At 40.6% G+C, this 20,009-nt stretch overlaps 1 protein-coding gene across 1 annotated transcript in view; it reads left to right on the plus strand.

Moving 5' to 3' along the window:
• The first annotated feature begins 566 nt into the window (after positions 1 to 566).
• UGCG (UDP-glucose ceramide glucosyltransferase) overlaps positions 567 to 20,009 on the plus strand; it is a 31,402-nt gene continuing 11,959 nt past the window's right edge. Inside the window, exons 1-2 of the mRNA XM_090274566.1 lie at positions 567 to 1,081; positions 17,776 to 17,917. Of these exons, the coding sequence (XP_090130692.1) occupies positions 984 to 1,081; positions 17,776 to 17,917 (240 nt within the window). The 5' untranslated portion in view covers positions 567 to 983. The remainder of the gene's footprint in view (positions 1,082 to 17,775; positions 17,918 to 20,009) is intronic.

The following is a 20,009-nucleotide window of genomic DNA, read 5'->3' on the forward strand; positions in this document are numbered from 1 at the left end:
TCTTAGAGATCAGAGGCACAAGATTATTTTACTCTCAGGTCCGTTGTGATCCAAGCCTCCACAGCATTAAAAGGGGTGGCGGGTGGGGGGTGGGGGGATGGGAAACCCTTGCGTCCAGGAACGTGGCCTGGGGAAGGGCCTAAGCCGCTCCGAGCAATGCCTGGCGGAGAGGCTGCGGATGCAGCAGCGTTGGAAGCTGGATTTGAGACAACCTGGGCGTCTGCTTGGAGCCCCGTGTCTTTTTCTGGGGCGCCGTGGAACACCAGAGCCGGACAAAGGGAAAGCGGCATCCAAGACAGACACAGGGTCACACTCCGCCGCCGCAGCAACACTGGCCGCCTTAGGCGCCTGGGCCCTAAGTGGGCAGTAGCAGAAGACTGGAGCCTGGAGGAAATGCCCGGCCAGCAACCAACAGAAGAAGCCGCCCAGGGGTTTGCTAGCGACAGTGACGCAGGTGGCGCGAAGGCGGTGGGGTGGGCGGAGAGGAGAGGCGCGCACCGCCCCGCGGAGGGGCGGGCACCGTGAGTGCGGGGGCGGGACGAGCCAAGGAGTTGGGGCGCAAGCCGCTGGTTTCGATTAGTGCACGGAGCTGCGGCGGCAGAGCTGGGCTGAAGGTTCTGGGTACGGAGTCCGGTGGCGAGGCAACGGAACGGCGGTGGCTGGGGCTCAGGCGCGCAGGGTCCGACCGGCGGCCGCGAGGGTGTGGAGACGCAAGCCGGTGCGCGGAGCCACGGCCACCCTGACCACCCAGCCCGACCACCGCAGCGCCTGTAGTCGCGAGCGCGCCCAGCGCAGCGCTCTGGCCAGTGCGCGCGGGCGGGGGCGCGCAGGCCCTGCCCGCCCCTTCCGTCCCCACCCTACTCCGCCCCTTCCTCTCCCCATTTTCTTCTCCCCTCCTTGCGCCCCCGCTTCGGGCGCCTATCCTGTCCTCCTCCTGCGGGAGCGCTGTCCGCGGCGGCGGCCGGAGAAGGCCGGGCCGGGGGATGGCGCTGCTGGACCTGGCCCTGCAGGGAATGGCCGTCTTTGGGTTCGTCCTCTTCTTGGTGCTGTGGCTGATGCATTTCATGTCCATCATCTACACGTGAGTGAGGGGCAGCTGGAGGAGCTCTTGGCGGGGTTTGGGGACAGGCGAGGGTGGGAGGGATTACGCTTTGGAGGGGATTGGGCTTAGGTTGGGGTACCGAGAGCTAATTCTCAGAATGTTTCCTTCATTCCCTCTCCCCCTGGACCAGCTGGGGCGGGGAGTCCTTGGAGGGAAAAGTGTCGAATGAGGGGGTTGCTGGGCTGCAGGCGACTGCACAGCCTCGGGACTACGCTGTTCTTACGTGTCGCGCGGAAGGTTGTTTGCTTGGTTTGTGTGTTGTGTTTTATTTTTCATCTGGGCCAAGATGTGTGGTGTATTTTTTTTTCCTTGACCTGGGCCACATTTTCTATTTTGGTGATGATCGTTTCCACTCCTCTGGGAAGGTGCACACAGCCACCTGGAAACCTCCCTGAGGATTTCCTTCTTCCTAGAAGAGCTCTGTGTGTGCCCTCAGGTGTGAAGCACCTGCCCACCTTGAAAAATCACCAACCCTCCGAGCTGGCGTTATGGCCTGGAGTCGTGTCAGTGCTTATGTTTCAGTGTGGTTTTCGCCTCCCCCCTTTTTCCAATTTTCTTGTTTAGATTTGTGTCGCGCCCCCCCCCCACCTTTTCATTGTAAATTTAACTTATACTTCTTGAGGCCTACTAGATGCCATTCATTGGGGGCACAGTGATGAGCAGGACAGAATTCCTGTCCTCATAGGGCTTACAGTCCGGAAGGAAGAGACGTAAAAGTCCGAATGAGGTTATTTCCGATGGTGATAAAGTACGGGTGAAATAAAACAAGGTGATGAGAAATGACATGGGGGGTGTAGCTAGTTTTGATATTTCCATTGTTGAAATGTTTTTAAACTGAAATCAACCTTCACAAAGAAATGAGAGAATCACATAGGTCATATTACTGATATAGATTCACTGGATTTTTAGCTTAAGAAAAGATAGTTGTACGCGGTCATCTTTATGTAAGAGGTGGGGAAGACTAAGAAATTGATAGCTTTAGTTTTCTTTTTCACTTTACTACAGAAAAAGTATGTTTTTCCTTTGGGGAGTGGTGCATTTTGTTAGTTTAATGTGGCGTCTCCTGGTACTGGAGAAAGATGCTACATTGTACAAGACACTGATATTTCTTTGAAGATGAAAGAAATCAGACCACTTGATTGTCGTTTTTAGTTTTTGGAGCTTGTTAGCTGTGGCCACTGAATACATTCTGGAGTTTATTTTAAATACATGAGTTTTTAAAAAACAACTTTGTTACTTTTTCCAATCATAAAAATAAAAAAATGCCTTCTGTATAAGGAATTTAGACAATAGAGGAATAAAAAAGAAAGTTAAACCCACAACTTAAACTCCATTACTTTGTCATCCTTTCGTTTGTGACTGTTCTTCGAGTTATATTTCTTTTGGGGGAAGGATGAGAAGAAAGGGAGTGGAGGAGAGAGAAAGGGACTTTATTATGGTTATTCTGTAATCTGCTTTTAAAATTCAGGTATTTAATATATGATTTTAGGGACGCTCTTTTGGACAAGGCACTGTGCTAGAAATAAGATTGAAGAACAAGACATCCTGCTGCTCACATGGGGCTTCTGTGTAAAATATCATGAATAGTTTTTGCGTGTTAGTAAATTATAATCTCTGCATCGTTTTACATAGATGCATGGCATTTTCATTTCTGATGTGCAAATATGTATTTGTTATTGATGGGCATTTATGTTTTACTTATCAAGATTAACAAACAACAGTGATGAATTCATATGCATACATGTTTGAGAGATACCTCCTGAGTTTACATTTCTGAAAGAGGCATTATTAGGCTGGAAGTGGTGCACATTTGAAACTTTAATACATACTGCTCTACAGTAGCATACATGTTGTTCTACAGCAGTGATTATCAACTGGTGTGCTGCAAGCATTTTTAAAACATGCAATACCTGACTGTTTAGTCAGGGGCATTGACCTCTTTTCCTTAGACTGGCAAATAAAAAAATGACAACAGCCAACACAATTGCCATCTAATGTGAATGAATCAAAATTACACCTATTTTTTTTTTTTTGTCAGATTGGCAAAAACTATATAATTTCAGTGCACCGCAGAATTTTAGTAATTACTTTGTGTGTGTCATGAGATGAAAAGTTGAAAATTGCTGTTGTACAGGAAGGTTGTATCTATTCATAGTCCTGGTAACATTGTATGATGGTCCCCATTTCCCTTTACTCTTAAATATCAAGCATTTTACCACTTTCTGGGTTTTCTTTCATTGCTTTAATTACTAGTCCCATTGAGTGCTTTTCATATATCTATGTTAGTTACATTTAGTTGTAAGTTACGTGCTCATAATGCTTTGCCTGGGCTGCAGTCTACTGCTGAATTAATCTTTTTGATATGAATATTGTTTTTGTTATGTTACAGTTTTCTCCCAGTCTGTCTTTTTTTTTTTTGGTCTTTCAACTTTGTACACATATTTAACATGGAGAAAGTGTGTGTGCCTGTGTGTTTCAGGTAGTCAAGTCTTCTAATGTTTTCTGACTCTGGTGTAATTTTTATATCTTCTCCATTCCTTCCAATTACTATAGAGTTAGTTTTTTGGGGGGGTGGTTTTTTGTTTTTGTTTTTTTGGTTTTTAGTATTTTGAGTTTTCTCAGGGTTGTTTTTTATTTTTTGTTTTGTTTTTTTTACATTTTGTTGTATGGGATTTAGAGCCGTAATTTTTAGGTTCACCTAAATATTTAGCCACTTTTCCCAGAATCATTTTATTAAATGATTATTTGGCTAATCCACACTTTTGAAATATTATATTTATTATAGAGTAAATTCTTCTGAATTCTTGGGCATGCTTCAATGCTTCCACTGCTACTTCATTGCTCTATTAGTTCTTGTATCAGGATCCATTCTTTTAATTGATGAAGGCAAGCTCCATCCTATACTTTTGCAAACATTTTTTGCTTTTACACATTTTTTAGTTAAAGTTGAACTTTAGAATCTTTCTAATCTTGTTTTTAGTTGGAATTGTTAAATTTACAGCTCCATTTGGTGAAAATTGACTTTTTTCAACATAGCACCAAGATAGATATTCCCTACCCTCTATTTTATATTTACTTAATGATAAAGTCACGCTTCTTCAATTAAAATTAACACAAATTATATAGCTTAATATCCCCAGTAACCATCAGGAGTGTTTAGACTGGAGACAGACAGCTCCAGAATTGTTTTAAGTTATTTATTTTATGTATAGTGATAAACAGCAGAGTTTTCTTAAAATATTTCTGGTTTTTGAGAATAGTGCAAACATTTAGCTTAGTGGAGAGATACTGTAGAGAGGCTTTGTATTTATTTTCTAGTATCCCACAAAGTTACCTTTTTTATTGACAGTAACAAGATTCAGAAAAGTTCTGTGAAAATAGAATGCAGAAAATGCAGTTCATTTATAACAGATTATAATGATTAGCTAATTAAAGGGATATTGTAAATGCGTTCCTGAAATGGATAACTGAACAGAGAGCAAATAGTCAAGAGCTTACTTTACATATGTATAAATTAAATCTTAACCTTTTTCTTTTTGATAAATTCCTTTCTTCTGTTTCACCTTCAAAGTTATTGGCATGTTTAATTTGATTCCTTTCTTACTGATGTAAAGATACTTCTCAGTTTAATTTGAGTTGTGTTGAAACAGAAAACTAAGATTTTTTCCTCTCCCTCTAGCAAATTTGATTTCTCAAAACGAAGCAATTTTGCTTAAAATACTGTTAAACATTCTGTATTTTACTGAAAAATATTTTCTAAACACGTGTTCTATGTTCCCTCAAATCCTTTTGAAATAAGTTAAAATAGAAATAAATTGAAATAAGCATTTATCAATACTCTCCTTTTTCTTGTGTATGCAACTCGTGGAAATTGAACTTATTTTAAAAACTGATATGGTTCTATGTCTGGTTTTCAAGTTGAGGTGTGTAATCTGTGGGCTCTTAATTGTAAAAAAAAAATGTTTAGGTAATACAAATATTGTAGTAAAATTGTTGAGAAAAACTAAAAAACACTTGTAAAAAAGACAATCCTATATGTTGTCACTTAGAAGAGGAATCTAATGAACAAAATAAACTAATGAGCACCATTGACCCAGAGGCATAGAATCATGGGACAGACTGACAGCTGAGGTGGGGACTGATTGAAAGAAGGTGAAGGGATTGGTCAAAGAACATACATGAAGGACCCGTGGTCATGAACAATGGTGAGGGTCTGATTACGTAAGTGGGGGGCAGGCTGGATGAAGGGTGGTGAAAGGGGAAATAGCGGGACAACTGTAATAGCAGAAACAATAAATATTTTAAAAACAGAAAGTTAAAAACTAATTGGTTATTTTTAAAAAATTAAATGAGGTGTGTGGTGATATCTACTTAATTGAAATTTGATGTTTTATTACATTGTATCTTCTTAAAATGAGATAAAGAGCTGAGCATTGCGTATTTAAAAAATGGAGCTGAATGTGATTAATACAGTGAAGAGTTCTTATCAAAAGGAATTATTTGTTCACATTTCACAAATGTCTTTAGAATTCCTGTAAGCCTGCAATTTTTAAAAAATGAGGGAACTTATAAACCAGAAAATCATTTTTACTATGTTGAAACTGTATTCACTGGTGTATCTACCTACTGCGTTGTTCCTTTCCAACGTGAATATTAAACTAATGCTTAGTCATTTTGTAACATTTTAGATGGCACATGTTTGTGGGATTTCTGCCTATAATGTTGAAAATAATCAGATTAGAGAAGGTGAGATTCGAGTCTCTTATTCCCAAAATTTCTTTTTTCCTAGCAATAACTAATGATTGCAGCCTCAGTATGCAGAAGTGGTTAAGTGATCTTTATGAGTTTTTTTTTTTTTTTTTTTCTTTTTTGAGAGCTTGTGTGATCTGATAGTTTGGGGGCTGCAATGAAATCATATAAAAGTTTGGAAACAGGTGTTTTCCCCTTTTCAGCCCTTAAGGAGCCATATTGCTGGATGACAAGGGTATCTGAGCCAGACACCTTGCCTTTTTTCTCCTCCATGTCCATTCTTTTTCTGCTCTCTTTTCCCTATTCCTCCTTTCCTCAGATTACGTATTACCCCCCACCCCCTCCCCGTACGTAACGAGCTAATAATATTTAGTGTTAGACTCTGTCTTTTCTGTTAATTGACTGGAGGCACCAGGTCTGTGTGGAAATACATCTTATATCAGTAATTATTAACTACCCTCTAGTAAACCAAAGTTTCTTTCCCTGGAGATTGTTTTCAAATTAATTCTGCCTTTTCTAACTTTTCTAGTATTGCAACTTTTATACCTGCTGCATAGCTTTTGAATGGAATTTAAGTACTCATAGTATCAGGATAACTGTGATAAAACCTCACGGCACATATAAACTACCAAAATTATGCAGCACATCAAAAAATGTATTATATTTTTTGCCAGTCTGACAACAAACATATGTATAATTTTGATTCGTTCACATTGGATGGCTATTGTATTGGCTGTTGTCATTTTTTTAAATTTGAACATCTAAAAGAGGTCAGTTTTCTTGGCTAAACGGTCAGGTACTGCATGTTTTAAAAATTCTTCCAGACACTCATTGAAAATCACTGGCCTGGGTCATTGCTGCCATGACCACTTTTTGATAAATGCATAAGACAATTGAGCCCCTTTAACTTGAGCCTGGGAAGACACTTAATTGGACTGGATTTTGACAGCTTTAAAAAGCAAAATGAAAATTGTAATTTAGTGTTAATATTCAGTCATGGTTCTGTTGATTCACGATCACCCCCTTTTCCTACGTCATCGGTTCAGTATACTTTGTCTCCAATCCAGATAGTTTAAAACTATCTCTGCTTGCTGGTTTTCTCTACCTACAACCTTGTTCCCTTTCAACCTTATTTGTCTTATTTATAGTCTTATCCTACTGGAGCACTGATCTGAAAGAATGTGCTTCAGATTTTACCCTGGCTCCCCATTGCCTTCAGGTTAAAATTCATTCCTTAATAAGACATGTAGTTCTTTAGATGCTGAGCCATCCCCTGTACCTGTATCTTCAGCAGCATTAAATTTACTGGCATTCCCTAAAATATACAATATACTTTCTCTAGAATTCTCTTTCTCCCCCCCCCCCACCCACTTCCTTCCTCTTTAAGTCCTCATTCAAGTAATTTTAGACTTTAGCTCCTTAACTGGATTAGGTGCCCCCTCTTACGTCCTTCCATAGTACCTTGAATGGACCCATCTACATTGTAAATGTGTGTTCAGTTGTCTCTTTTTCCCAATGAGATTGTAAGCTTCTGAGGGTAGTAATAGCGTCTCATTCACTGCTGTATCTCCAGTGTTAACTAGGCGCTCAATTATTGCTTGTTGAGTAAATGACCTTTGAGTTTTTTTCTAGTAGTAATGGTGGATTTTCTGTTCGTTTATCAATTCAGTGTTGTTTTGCCATTGGGATTTGATGTAAGTGGTCAGAATTTGATATGGTTTCAGTGGCCGTGGACTGGAATAAACTTTATTGGACCAGAAGGAATCCTGATCTCACTATATCTAGTTAATTGTCAGGTAATAGAAACAGGGCACTATCAATATAATATGTTTACCTACAGATACGAATTTCCCCCCACGGTTTTTCAAAGGGAATGCCTGTCTTGCTGTCAATAATCTTTCCACTTGGACCTGTCCTCTGGGGAATACCACCCCAGTGCCATCTTGTTTGTTGGCATGTAAGAAGTGTCTCCCACTTTTCCTCCATCCAGAGAAATTTACTTTATACACAAAGTAGTTTAGTTTGAACATTACATTCAGCTTTAAAAGACTAGTTTTGGGGAATTATGTAGAAGAGGATCAGGACAAGCCCATTAGTTTCCTTTTGACTTGAAAAGAGGGGATTTTGAGTTTATGGTATGTTTGAGGGTCTTCTGTTTTTCTAGGCAGTGCTGCTGTAAACCACGTCTGCTGGGTTGCTATTAGCAAAATACTGTTTTTCATACACTAGGGCTAACTATTGTCACCAAAGGGTTAGTGAGTTGGGGAGGATTGGGGGGGAGGGAGCAAAATTAATAAAGATCTCCTGTTTGTTTTCTATGTCAGTGGGATCTTTTGTATTCTGGAGTATATAAATCTGTTATCTGGTGGAAGTTGTTTGTGTTTTCCTACATATTGAACTCACAATTGGTTATTTTGTATTCTTTGGGGAATCTCGTGTGTGAAGAATTCAGGTCGCACCGGAAGGTATGCTTTGTGTTGCTGAAACCCCTCCGGATGCAGTACCACTTTTGGAAAAGATTAAGTGCTGTGTGGAGGTCACATTAGTCATGACACATACTGCTGATAAACACACAGTAACAGCCTCCAAGGCACAGTCATAAGTAACAACAACAGAAACCTTTAATCATTGGAAATTGTTGGCAGGACCCTGTGAAGTCGGAACCTGCTGATAGAGCAGTCAGCCTAATTTTCCATGAAATATTAACAAGCTTGGTGGTACGCAGCAGAGATAAATTCCCAGAGTCAGATCAGTTGGTTCAGCTGAATCGCACAGCACAGCCTCAGGCCGTAAAGCAGGGTGGACTTTGCCCTCCAGGAATCCTTACGAGCAGCCCTGTGCTTGTGCCTCCCCTCTAGGGAGAGTAGCTCTGTATTCAGGTTGCTGCAAAGGTGGCTGCTGCCTCTGACAGGGAAAAGCACCGCCCACCCTCTCCCTAAGGGGTTTTCCTTCCTACCAGGCTTCTCTCCTGCTCAAAATCTCCACTAGAATACAAAACTGTAAAATGAAGCGTTTGAAAATGGTCCAAACTATTAAATAAACTATTGAGTGAGCGAGTGGGGAGGTGTGCTGAAAGATGAGAAGGATAAGACAAGAAGCTAAAATGATGAAGAGAGACAATTACAGTTGTAGAGACTGAGGTGTTTCGAAATAAAAATCAAGTAGGTAGAGGGAAACCATCCCATCGTTAGACAGGTGCAAACCCTTGTGCCCAGAGGTGGTTAGGATTCATCAAGCTGGAGTCTCTGTCAGAACAGCAGAACCCACTCCCGGATGTTAATTTCTTTGTAATGTTCCCTGAATAGCTGTCCTTCTAGCTCCCAGTAAAAAGCTGAGCCCTCCAGGCCTCTCTCTTTGGTCTGTGATTCATCCCTCATGATCTTTAGCACGCGGGTGTACTCTGAGAACACACAGGATGGTCCCTGCACGCCTGTCCTGTGCTGGCAGGGACAGACGGGCCTGCCGCAGTGTTCTGGAGCCCCTCCTTCCTTGTGCTTGAGGGTGATGCGCTTTAATTGCATAAATGGGCCCCCCCCCTTTTTGGACTGTGGCTCTAGCCCCCCCAAAATTGCTCACTTACATTTCAGGATCATTTTTTTTTTTTTTAAATGAAACAAATCAAAACAATTGACTTGCTGTAGAGGAGGTCTCTTCCTTTTACACATACCCAGTGTGTGCCTGAAAATGTGAGAAAATCAAGTTTGTGAAAATCACGTGGACGTACCTTTGAGGCGGAGAGAGTCTCTTTCAAGAATATTGAAATCCCAAATTATGATTCTTCTGGTTGAGATGCCGGGCACATGCTACCACCGAAGGAGAGGGTGGGGTGGGGCCCTCCCAAGGGCACTAAGTGGGAAGGCTGCCTGGTAATCTTTGCTCTGGGGCTTGTGCTAGGTAGGTGTGGTGATTTCATGGTCAACAAAACAGAACAGAGTCTCTCCTGGAAGCCTTCAAAAATGTCAGTAATTACTTTGTACATTGTACCTGTTCCTTTGTGTAATGTACGTGTACCTTATACTTTGTACCTATGGGAATTATTTTTCCTTTGCCTCTCAGCTGGGGAGGGGGGCGGGCGTGTGGCAGGTGTGACAGCCTCTTCCTCTAGCAGAGCCAAGTGAAGGGGGATTGTTGTGGCTGCAGAATCCAACATTTTGAGTCAGACTCTGAAGACAGAGGAATTAAGAGAAGCCAGGACTATGCAGAGCCTCTGCCCAACTGAGAATCTGATAGTTCTAAAAGGTGACCTCAGCTTAAAAAAAAAAAAAAAGGTAACAGGTTGTTTTCAGTGGATAGTAATTTATGATATTTCTATTCCTCACTCTCATACTTGCATTGTTTTTATATTTCGGATGATGCCTGTAGAACTTTACATTGGTTCCTAAATATTAGGTGTAGTTTTAATTTTGAATGTAATTTTATCCTAAATATTGTATGTAGTTCAAACTTTGCATTAAGTGTGTTTTATGCCCTGTTTTGACTTTTCTTTTTTGAAAAAACCAACATAATAGCCATATTTAAATATATGTCAATCTTTAAATATATGAGTATCTAGTTCTTCTATTTTTGGTGTGAGTCTTATCAGTGTTCAGCATCTCTAAATCTGTTATCAGAACTATGATAATTAAGAGGAGTTACATTTGGTGGAAAATGTCCCTAAAATTAGCGGTTTTTAAAAATTACCAATAATAGGTATCATTAAATTTTTTCTTGGTGGCTGAACTCATCTATTTCTCACAACTATTTTATGAGGTAGGTACTGTTATCCACACTTAAAAACAAACAAACCCTTGAGGTAGAGCAGTAACTTACCCAAGGATAACACAGGTCTGAATGAAGCTGGTGTAGAAATCCAGGCAGTCTGCCTCCAGCCTAGACTCTTAAACCAGTGTGGAATATGGGGTCTGTCCGGAAAAAGTCCAGCCATTGTTAATATAACAAGAACGGTTTGCACGACATCAATGTAACCTGGCAGCCAAGGAGAGTGGACTGGAATGCGCATGCGTGAACACTGATGACTTCACTATACTAGTCAGTGGGGGTGGTAGACACCATTGAGTGAGCATGTGTGCTGTATGGCAGTTGCATTCAAAATGAGCAAGTAAAGCAATGAATCTGCATCAATTAATTCTCCGTCTAGCTCAGAACACAGTAATTCATCATCACTTCATTATCTTGACCCACCTCATATCAGTCTTCCCTCCAACCCATCAAATAATCCGTAGCTTTTAACTTGCAGAATTCCACAGGGGGATCCCACAGCCCTGCAGATCAGTACCACTGCACGTTCATGGTCTCGGATCTCAGCTGAGCCCGCAGGGTTATCTGGCAGTGCTTTGTTCCCATATTTAGCTCTGTCGCCCGTTACTGGCAGAACCTCTTCTCACCTTCATCATTCTTCCCTCACACTTGTCAGATTACCAGTATCTCCTACTTCACACTGGATCCTAATGTGTCATTAATTATTTTTTATTATCTCTTTCTTTACCCTTTGACTAGCTCTCTCCCTTTACCATATATACTCAAGGATGAAAAGTTAAAAATAAAGGTTAAACTGAAGACCCCTTCTCCATCTAGTGTTTTGGCCCTCTTACTCACTGTCAGGTTTCAAGAGAAACCAATGTTTGTTCACTGTTAGCACATCTCACGTCCCATTCATGTGCTTCTTAACATGTTTTTAGCTACCTACCCCTGCTCAGAGTACTCTGAGGTCACCAAGTACACAGGCTAATGAACATTTCGGTTCTTGTCTTGACATTCACTGTTGTTCTTTCTTTAATCCTTTCAAGAAGAAAGTAGCCTAGCCGAGTAAACCCTTCTGTGACTTGACTTTCTTTCTGATTATCTTTCTACTCTCTGGCCACTCACTTACTCTTAGTTTCCTTCATGCATTACTGGTTCAGTGATATTAGTTACATCGATTTGTGGCTACCTGCTGATGGCGTGTTATCTCTAGACTAGCCATACCTTCTGAGCTCTAAATATCTAACTGTATTATGTATCATTATGTTGCTGGACCCTGGAGAATTTATAGTTATTGTACTGTGTCTTCAAGTGTTGTTCACTGCTAGCCCGCATCAGAATTATTGGGAATGTTTATAAAAATGCACTTCCATAGGCTCTGTAACTGCTCCATTAAATTATGATTTCTACCAATAGGCATTCTGTATACTAATTGTTGAAAAATAGTAGTCTCCTGAATAAGAAACTGTTGCTTGTTGTCTTAGGAGTAACTTTAGTTAGTGTCTTCAGAATAATGCTTATTGCCACCTCCCCTTCTTGTGCCCAGACTTTCTGAAGGGCACCACTACTTACATGAACCTGAACCTGGGACTCGTCCACGTACACTCCTCATCTTCCATCCTCTTCGTTGCCTGTGGGCCGAGCCCCATGAATTCCAAATTCTTACTTTCTCTTTTCATTTCCTTTGCTACCTCCTGCTAACTCTAGTTTGCACACCTATATTTTTCCTTTAGATCTTTATATATTTTCCCTCACCTTCCAACTCCCCTGCCTCTGTTTTTTCTCCTAAGTTCTGTAAGCACAAGAATGACCCTTGTTCCTTCCTGGTAGTCTTTTGTGATTATCTCTTGCTGATTGGATGTGCTAAAGGCCTTTTCGGCTTTGTCAGTGAAATCAAGGAAGAGTTTATATAGCAGAGTCTTAAAGCAGTGCTTCTCAGGCTTGAATGTGCCTGGAGATCTTGTTAAAATGCAGGGTCTGTTTCAGTAGTTCTGAGGATGGGGCCCGAGTGTCTGAATTTCTAGCAAGCTTCTAGGTGATGTCTGTGCTCCTGGTCGGTGGACCACACTTGGGGTGTGGAAGGCTTAAACAACCACCTCCTAGGGAAAGTCAGATGCTTCCTTCTGTCCACTCTCAAAGTGGTCTAAACCTTGTTTCTTTAGAGCCTATATCACACTGCATTTATAGAAACTTGTACAGAAGTTGCTTCTGAACAGGTGGCTGGTGCACATGTGAGCACCGCTTCTAGTCTGAAAAATGCTGTAATGGTTACACACACACACCCAAAAATAAGAAATGAAAATCTCCAGGTCCCCGAAATGAAGAGAGAATGCAAAGCAGTGAGTTGGACTTGTCTGCTCATTTTAATTCCAGTGGAAGTTCTGTGGGTTGATTTCTAATTATATTGATTTTTCTCCTTATTATTGGTTATGTTTTCCTGGTTCTTTGCATGCCTGGTAATTTTTTTGACTAGCTATCTGGCATTCTGCATTTAACTTTGCTGCCTGCTAGATGTTTGTATATTCCTGGACTTGCAACTCCATCTCTTCAGTTCAGGGGTGTCTGCTGGGTTCTGCCTGGGTTTCCCTTCCTTGTGCCATCGCCTGGAAAAGATGTCACAGCAGGAAGCTGGGGTCCTTGGAGGGCTTATGTCATTTGTTTTCCAAGTCTTAGGAATCACTGTCCCTTTTTACCTCATAGTCAATATCTTAAAAGCCATTGTTTCCTATATTTTGTCTGATTAAAAATAAAATTTTGTTTCAGGTGTGGGAATGAAAAGTCCCTATTTCTTCATCTTGTCCAAAAGTTGAAGTTCTGGGTGTGGGAGTGGGGAGGCCAGGGTTTTGACACTTATATAAGGACAGAGACAAGACAGCAGACTATTTGTAATGGCCGAACGCTGGAAATAACCCAAATGTCCATCAACGGAAATAGATAAGTAAAATATGGTTATAGTAACACAAGGAATACGTGCTGAAATGAGAGTGAATGTAACCACAAAGATGAATCACATAAGCGAGCATATCATAAGTGATTCCAGTTAGATTAAAATTTAAAACCAGCAAAATTTGACTTTGGTGTTAGTATTCAAGATAATGGTTATCCGTCAGGGGAATAAGTAGAAGGGGATGTGCAGGGACTTCTGGGGTTCTCGTAATACTCTTGTTTCTTGATCTGGGTACTGGATACATAGATGTTTCACTTTGAGAAAATTCATTGAGCTGTATACTTTGTGACTTTATGTATGTTATATGCATCGATTAAAAGTACTCCCCCCCAGCCCCCAAAAGGTCAGGGCTGTAAGCGACATGCGTGGTAGGAAGGTATGACTGGATTCCCTATTCAGAGCCTGAAACAGAGAACGTGCTGTGCCTAAGACCCTGGAAGAGAACAAGCACACTGGTCCGGGCTAAGGATAGAAACGAGCGCCCGCGAGAAGTCCTGTGTAATGTGTGGGTGCAGTAGGCTCAAGTTCACACTGTTTAGGTAATACAGAAGCCGTGACCTGAGATACTTAAAGCTGGCTGGAAAAGCAGTGAGCCTTGTTAGGGCCCTGGCAGAGCCACTCATTAAACTGGCCCTTCTGAAGGACAGTACATTACCGCTTGGGCCACGTCTGAGCTCCCAGGCAAATGGTACTGTCTTCAGTTGGCTTCACTGTCAGCCTGGAGAGGGCTTCGTTATTGTTGGTGAGTCAGAATACATCTTTGATAAAATAGTCCATGCTTGATGGGAAAAGCTCTTCGAGGGATAGGAGACAGACATATCTGTATTAGCATTTAAAGTAAAATGTCTCGCCCATCTGAATAAAGCGCCCGTGAAGATTCAAAAAATAAAATAAAAAAAAAAGGAAAATGTCTTGATGAAGAAAGGGCAGAAAGAAATAGGATCAGCACTTGACTATTTAGCACTGTTTAAATTATCCTTGTTTTTAAAAAGATCGCCCAATGCAATGTGTCAGTCAGTGGGCAAGGTTGCCCTGTAATTGTCCTTCACTGCACGTGTGTGTTTTGATACAGTTTAACAGCGTTTAGTGATCATACAGTGGGACCAAGAGATTAAAATTCTCAACCTCTTTGATCATTTCACTGTTTTGCATCTCATCCTCTGGGCTGCATTCTGGATAATTTCTTCAAATCTAGATTCCAGTTCTCGTTTAAATTGCCCATCACCTGTTTCACCTTTCTGCTGAGTTTCAAATGTCAGTGACCGTAATTTTCACTTCTAGACATTGTGTGGTTCTTTTAATCTATTCACAGTCACGCAGTGGTCTCTCTTATTCCATCTCTTGGGTTTTGTTCCAGCAACACAGGTAGTTTGCCTCCAGGGTTCCAAAGCCGTGTGGTAAGGTGTTCTCCAGACAGACTTTTTCCTTTCATTCCTCTTCACTCAAGACTGCGTCCAGGTTAGGCAGCATCCCCATCTTTTACTTTGCCTTGCAGGGATTCCATATTTATACAGGGTTCTCTGCATAGCTTTCCTATGATTCTTGTCTCAGGTTTGTCACTATCTCTAGGTCACCGGGCACCAACAGATGGCCCTGGGGCAAGCACCTGCCGTGGCACTCACTGACTTAGAGGTTTCTCCTTTCTGTACTGGGAGGCTATCCTGTCTTTTCCTAACAGTGCAGTCCTATATTTAAAAACATGCTTTTAGTGCACTTGTATTTAAAAAGAGGGGAGAAACGTATGATATAAATATTATATAAGGATTTGTATATATGTATATGTTTTGGCTTGTATAGGTATTAAGAAAACCTCTGGAAGGATAAATAGTACATTAATAATGCTGGGGAGGTAGTGGTAGGAATGAGGCAGGTGGGGGACATGGGGACAGGAAGACTTATATGAATTTCTTAATACTTTTATGAATTGAACCAAATGGTGGTTATGTTACCAGTTCAATCAATTAAGTATATAACAACCCCCGCCCGTCCCCCACCCCACCCCACCCCACCCCGGCAATCTAGATGTTCTGTTTGGGGTGGGTTTTTCTAGACATCTAGTCTACTTTTTCTTTTTTTTTTTTTAAAGATTTTATTTATTTATTTATTTATTTATTTGTTTGTTTGTTTGTTTATTTTTAGAGAACGGGGAAGAGAGGGAGAAAGAAAGGGAGAGAATCAACGTGTGGTTGCCTCTCATGTGTTCCCAACTGGGAACCTGACATGCAACCCAGGCATATGTGCCCTGACTGGGACTTGAACCGGTGGCCCTTTCGTTCGGAGGCCAGCGCTCAGTCCACTGAGCCACACCAGCATGGGCTAGTCTATTATTTTGTTAGAAATGGAATAGTGGTCATATTTGTGGCTATGTAAGTTTTATTTTTTTTTATTTTTAAAAGATTTTATTTATTTGTTTTTAGAGAGAGGGGAAAGGAGAAAGAGAGGGAGAGAAACATCAATGTGTGGTTGCCTCTCATGTGCCCCCAACTGGGGACCTGGCTTGCAACCCAGGCATGTGCCCTGACTGGGAATTGAACCAGCGACACTTCGTTCGCAGGCCGATACTCAATCCATTGAGCCACAGCAGCCAGGGCTTATGTAAATTTTAGATCATGGGTTAACCTCTGTCCAGCCCTCTCGATCAACTCCATAGATCTGTATTTTCCAACCTATCTGTGGCCAAAGATCAGTTCTTTAGTTTTCCGGTCTGTCATGGACTGATACTTTGGTAAAATACAATAAAAATAAATTACTGATTATGTATTTGGATGGCCTGGCAATGTCAAAAAGCTACGAAAGTTTCTAAATGTTCTCTCTCTATTTCTTCTCACCGCAGACCAGTACAAAGCCCCTCGCTGGTGGCCCCTCACTGAGCAGCACAGCTGCGGGCGGTGCACCATTGTCGGGGCGATTGGTTTTGTAGATATGAAATTGATACACCATCTTTTAAATATCTTGTTGCTTTAAATTTTTTTCCATTGGTGGTAACCTGTTTTCTTTCTGCAAAGATGCTTGTTTGGCCTCACTTGAAACATTAGGTGTCTACTATGGTACATTTCTGCCTGTGGCAGCTGCCTCTGGGTGACCGTACTGGTGTACCTCCAGGAGTTACTCGTGGATTAACAGTGCAGTTCATCAGACCTAAAATGCATTAATGCATGGGTTCTCTTGATCATCTAGAAGGACTCATTGGTTGGTTTTCATGCTATTAAGTTGGGAAGGCCATCTGGCTGCCAGCAATTATGAGATACCCTTGATTTCAGAGATATTAAAATGTGAAAGAATATGTCTTAAGAGAGCTTGCAGGTGGCCCTGTGATTGTTCTAGCCTCGGTGGAGAGCTTGGAGACTTGCTTATGAGAAGGAGGGAGACAGCCTTTGGTGACTTCCTTTACACGCCTCACCCCTCTGCTGAATGGCATCTCATTTCCTTATTGTGACAGCTTGGCATTCCCTGGGGCACCATCTCTCTTTTCTAAAGGCAAGACTCCCCTAATTAGGAGCCGGGTGCTGCAACACCCTTGGGGTGGACCAGCACTGACAACCCTGGCCAACTTCTCTGTTAATTGAAGACGCTGGTATATTTTCCAGTGTTGCTAATAGACATTTCTCATCACTGAGTTTTTTTGTTTGTTTCTTATTTCAACTTCCCCCTCATTCACTCCTGCCATTTGGAGCTTGTGAATATTGGGAGTTCTACTAGTTATCCCATTTTCTTGCTTGCCATGTGGGTGGCTTGGTGCTTCTTTCACTTGTGTTATCTGGACTGTGTTATACAAATTTTCCAAATTTTTTCTGTTTACCCTTCCATATTTTCATGGTGTAAATGGGGTCGCCCCCCCCCCCCTCTATTTTTATAGTTCCTTGGACAGTTTGATGGCAGTGTGGGAGGAAGAGCAGTTAATGTGTGCACAAACACTGTTACTCATTTTTTTCCCACCATGTATTTATTGACTGTCTGTGTCTGGCATAGTTCTAGGCACTGGAAGTACAACAAGGGACAACAAACAGTCCTCAGTCCCCACCTTCATTGGACTGTTCCTTATGCTTAGTTCTGGTTTTCCTGAACTGGAAGCTTCCCTGATTCTACGTGCCTTCATTTTCAGCTATCCCTATAGGAGAATGCCCATTAAAAAATAATTTAACTTAAAATTTAGTAATTCTTGATAACTCAGTACATACTATGTAGATTTGGCACTAAGATATTCTCCAGAAATAATATATACGTCATCTGCTTTTAGGCGATTGCACCTGAACAAGAAGGCGACAGACAAGCAGCCATATAGCAAGCTCCCAGGTGTGTCTCTTCTGAAACCACTGAAAGGAGTGGATCCCAACCTCATCAACAACTTGGAAACGTTCTTTGAGTTGGATTATCCCAAAGTAAGTACAGTATTGTCCTCATTAGAAATGGGCTAGAGAAACTCATGTTCCTTGATTTTTGTAATTACTTTTTTTGCAGCTTTTTCAATTGCCTGTTTGAGGTGCTGCTTTTGAAAGTGCATTCTGGTGGTGGGAAATTTCTACTTGCTTAATTCTTTGTCCAGTTTAATTTCCCCTCTGTGGACTCTATTCACTTGGCTTAATTTTTACTCTTATTGCCTCAGTTTTTTCTATTATTTCTTTAGGATAGTGTAGCCCAAGTACTGAGAATGAAGATAATATACATACAGACCACACTTCTCATGGTGGCGGGCATTTATGCTTTTTTTTTTTTTTTTTTTTCTTTCTTTTAGCCCTTATTTTTCTTGGTAGCACCAATGAAAAGAATAGAAAAGACACAGACATGATAGACCTAATGCAGCTCTTATTAAGTATGTAGATGTGAGTGTCATTTAGTTATTTTTTAGTATTGTCACTTTTGGAGTTTGGAGTCCAGGTATTTAAGCTAATTTGAAGCAAAAAAATAAATTTACATATTTTTTTCTAGATTTTCCTAGTGTGTGTTAATATATAGTGAATAATTTCAGTGATCTGAATTATATGTATGTATTAATCTATCCAGTAAATTAAATATGTGATTTTTAAAAAATAAGATGTACTTGATTTAATTTTTGTTTTTATTTTTTAAATTAAATTGGGGGGGTAACATTTTTAATAAGAGTGTTTAAGTTTCAGGTGTGCAACTTTATAATGCATCATTGCTATATCCCATTGTGTGCTCACTGCCTAAAGTCTAGTTTCCTTCCGTCACCATATAGTTGGCCCTCCTTGGCCTCTTCCCAACTATCTGCACCTCTGGTAACCGCCATATTGTTAACTGTGCCTGTGAGTTTGTTTGTTCGTTCATGTGTTGTTTTCGTTTCATATCCCACAAGTGAGTGATATCGTATGGTTCTTGTTGCTTTTCCACCTGACCTAGTTCCCTTCACATAATGCTCTCAAGGTCCATCCCTGTTTTTGTAAATGGCAATATTTTATCTTTGTATAGCTGAGTTGTACTTGATCTTTTTTCAAACTAAAAAATGTAAAAATTGATCTTTTATAATTCAGGAAGAATTATAAAAATAAAATTAATTGTAAAATAAGTTTTGCCATTAGATAAATGGAAGTTTTTCAAGCCCCACATTATATAAGCAAATGCAAAGGAGAATTTATTTTTATGAATGAAAGAGTATTGTCATTGATTATGAATAAATCTCAGAACTTAGCTAAGAATCATATGAATTTATTCTTGTGAAACTTAATCTCACATTTCCATTTTTAACCATCATCCTACTCTTTCCCCTTTTCTCACTAAACTACTTTTTAAATCTAATTATGGAGTTTTTATGTTCCAGCTTTTGTGAGATGATAGTCATGGAAGTTAAATGGTAGCAGAAGTTAATGTGGGTTTTAATTGTAGAAAGAGTTTTTTAAAAATAACTCCAGGAACATACGTAGCCATTAATTATGAACATTTGGGATGAATCAATAATTGCTTTCTTGCTCTGAATTTTTTTTTTTAATTACAATTTGGGATTATCTTGAGCTTGGTTTTCACTTAGTTCTTTTTCCACTTAAATTATGTCATCAAGGCATTTAAATTGGTTTAGGAGAAAGCTGTTTTGACACTTTTTATAAAACGAGTAATAGTATATGCAAGGAATTGTTTTTATTCCTTTTTAGATCACCGTTTTATTTTCCAATTTTAAAAGTATTGTTAGCTGTGTAAAGAGAAAATTTAGAAAGCAGAGGAAAAGCACAAAGTATCTGCAATCTAAAGGAAAATTTTGGTCTCATGGCATTTTATATGCCTTTTTTAAAAAAATGATTTTATTTATTTTTTAGAGAGAAGGGAAGGGAAGGAGAAAAAGAGAGAAACAGTAACGTGAGAGAGAAACATCTATTGGTTGCATCTTGCACACCCCCAACTGGGGACCTGGACCACAACCCAGGCATGTGCCCTGACCAGGAATCGAACCAGGGACCTTTTGGTTGGCGGGATGGCACCCAACCACTGAGGCACACTGGTCAGATCTTACTTGCTTTTATT

This window comes from Furipterus horrens, unplaced genomic scaffold, assembly GCF_987537825.1.
Source record: "Furipterus horrens unplaced genomic scaffold, mFurHor1.1.pri manual_scaffold_4, whole genome shotgun sequence".
NCBI classification, from domain to species: Eukaryota; Metazoa; Chordata; class Mammalia; order Chiroptera; family Furipteridae; genus Furipterus; species Furipterus horrens.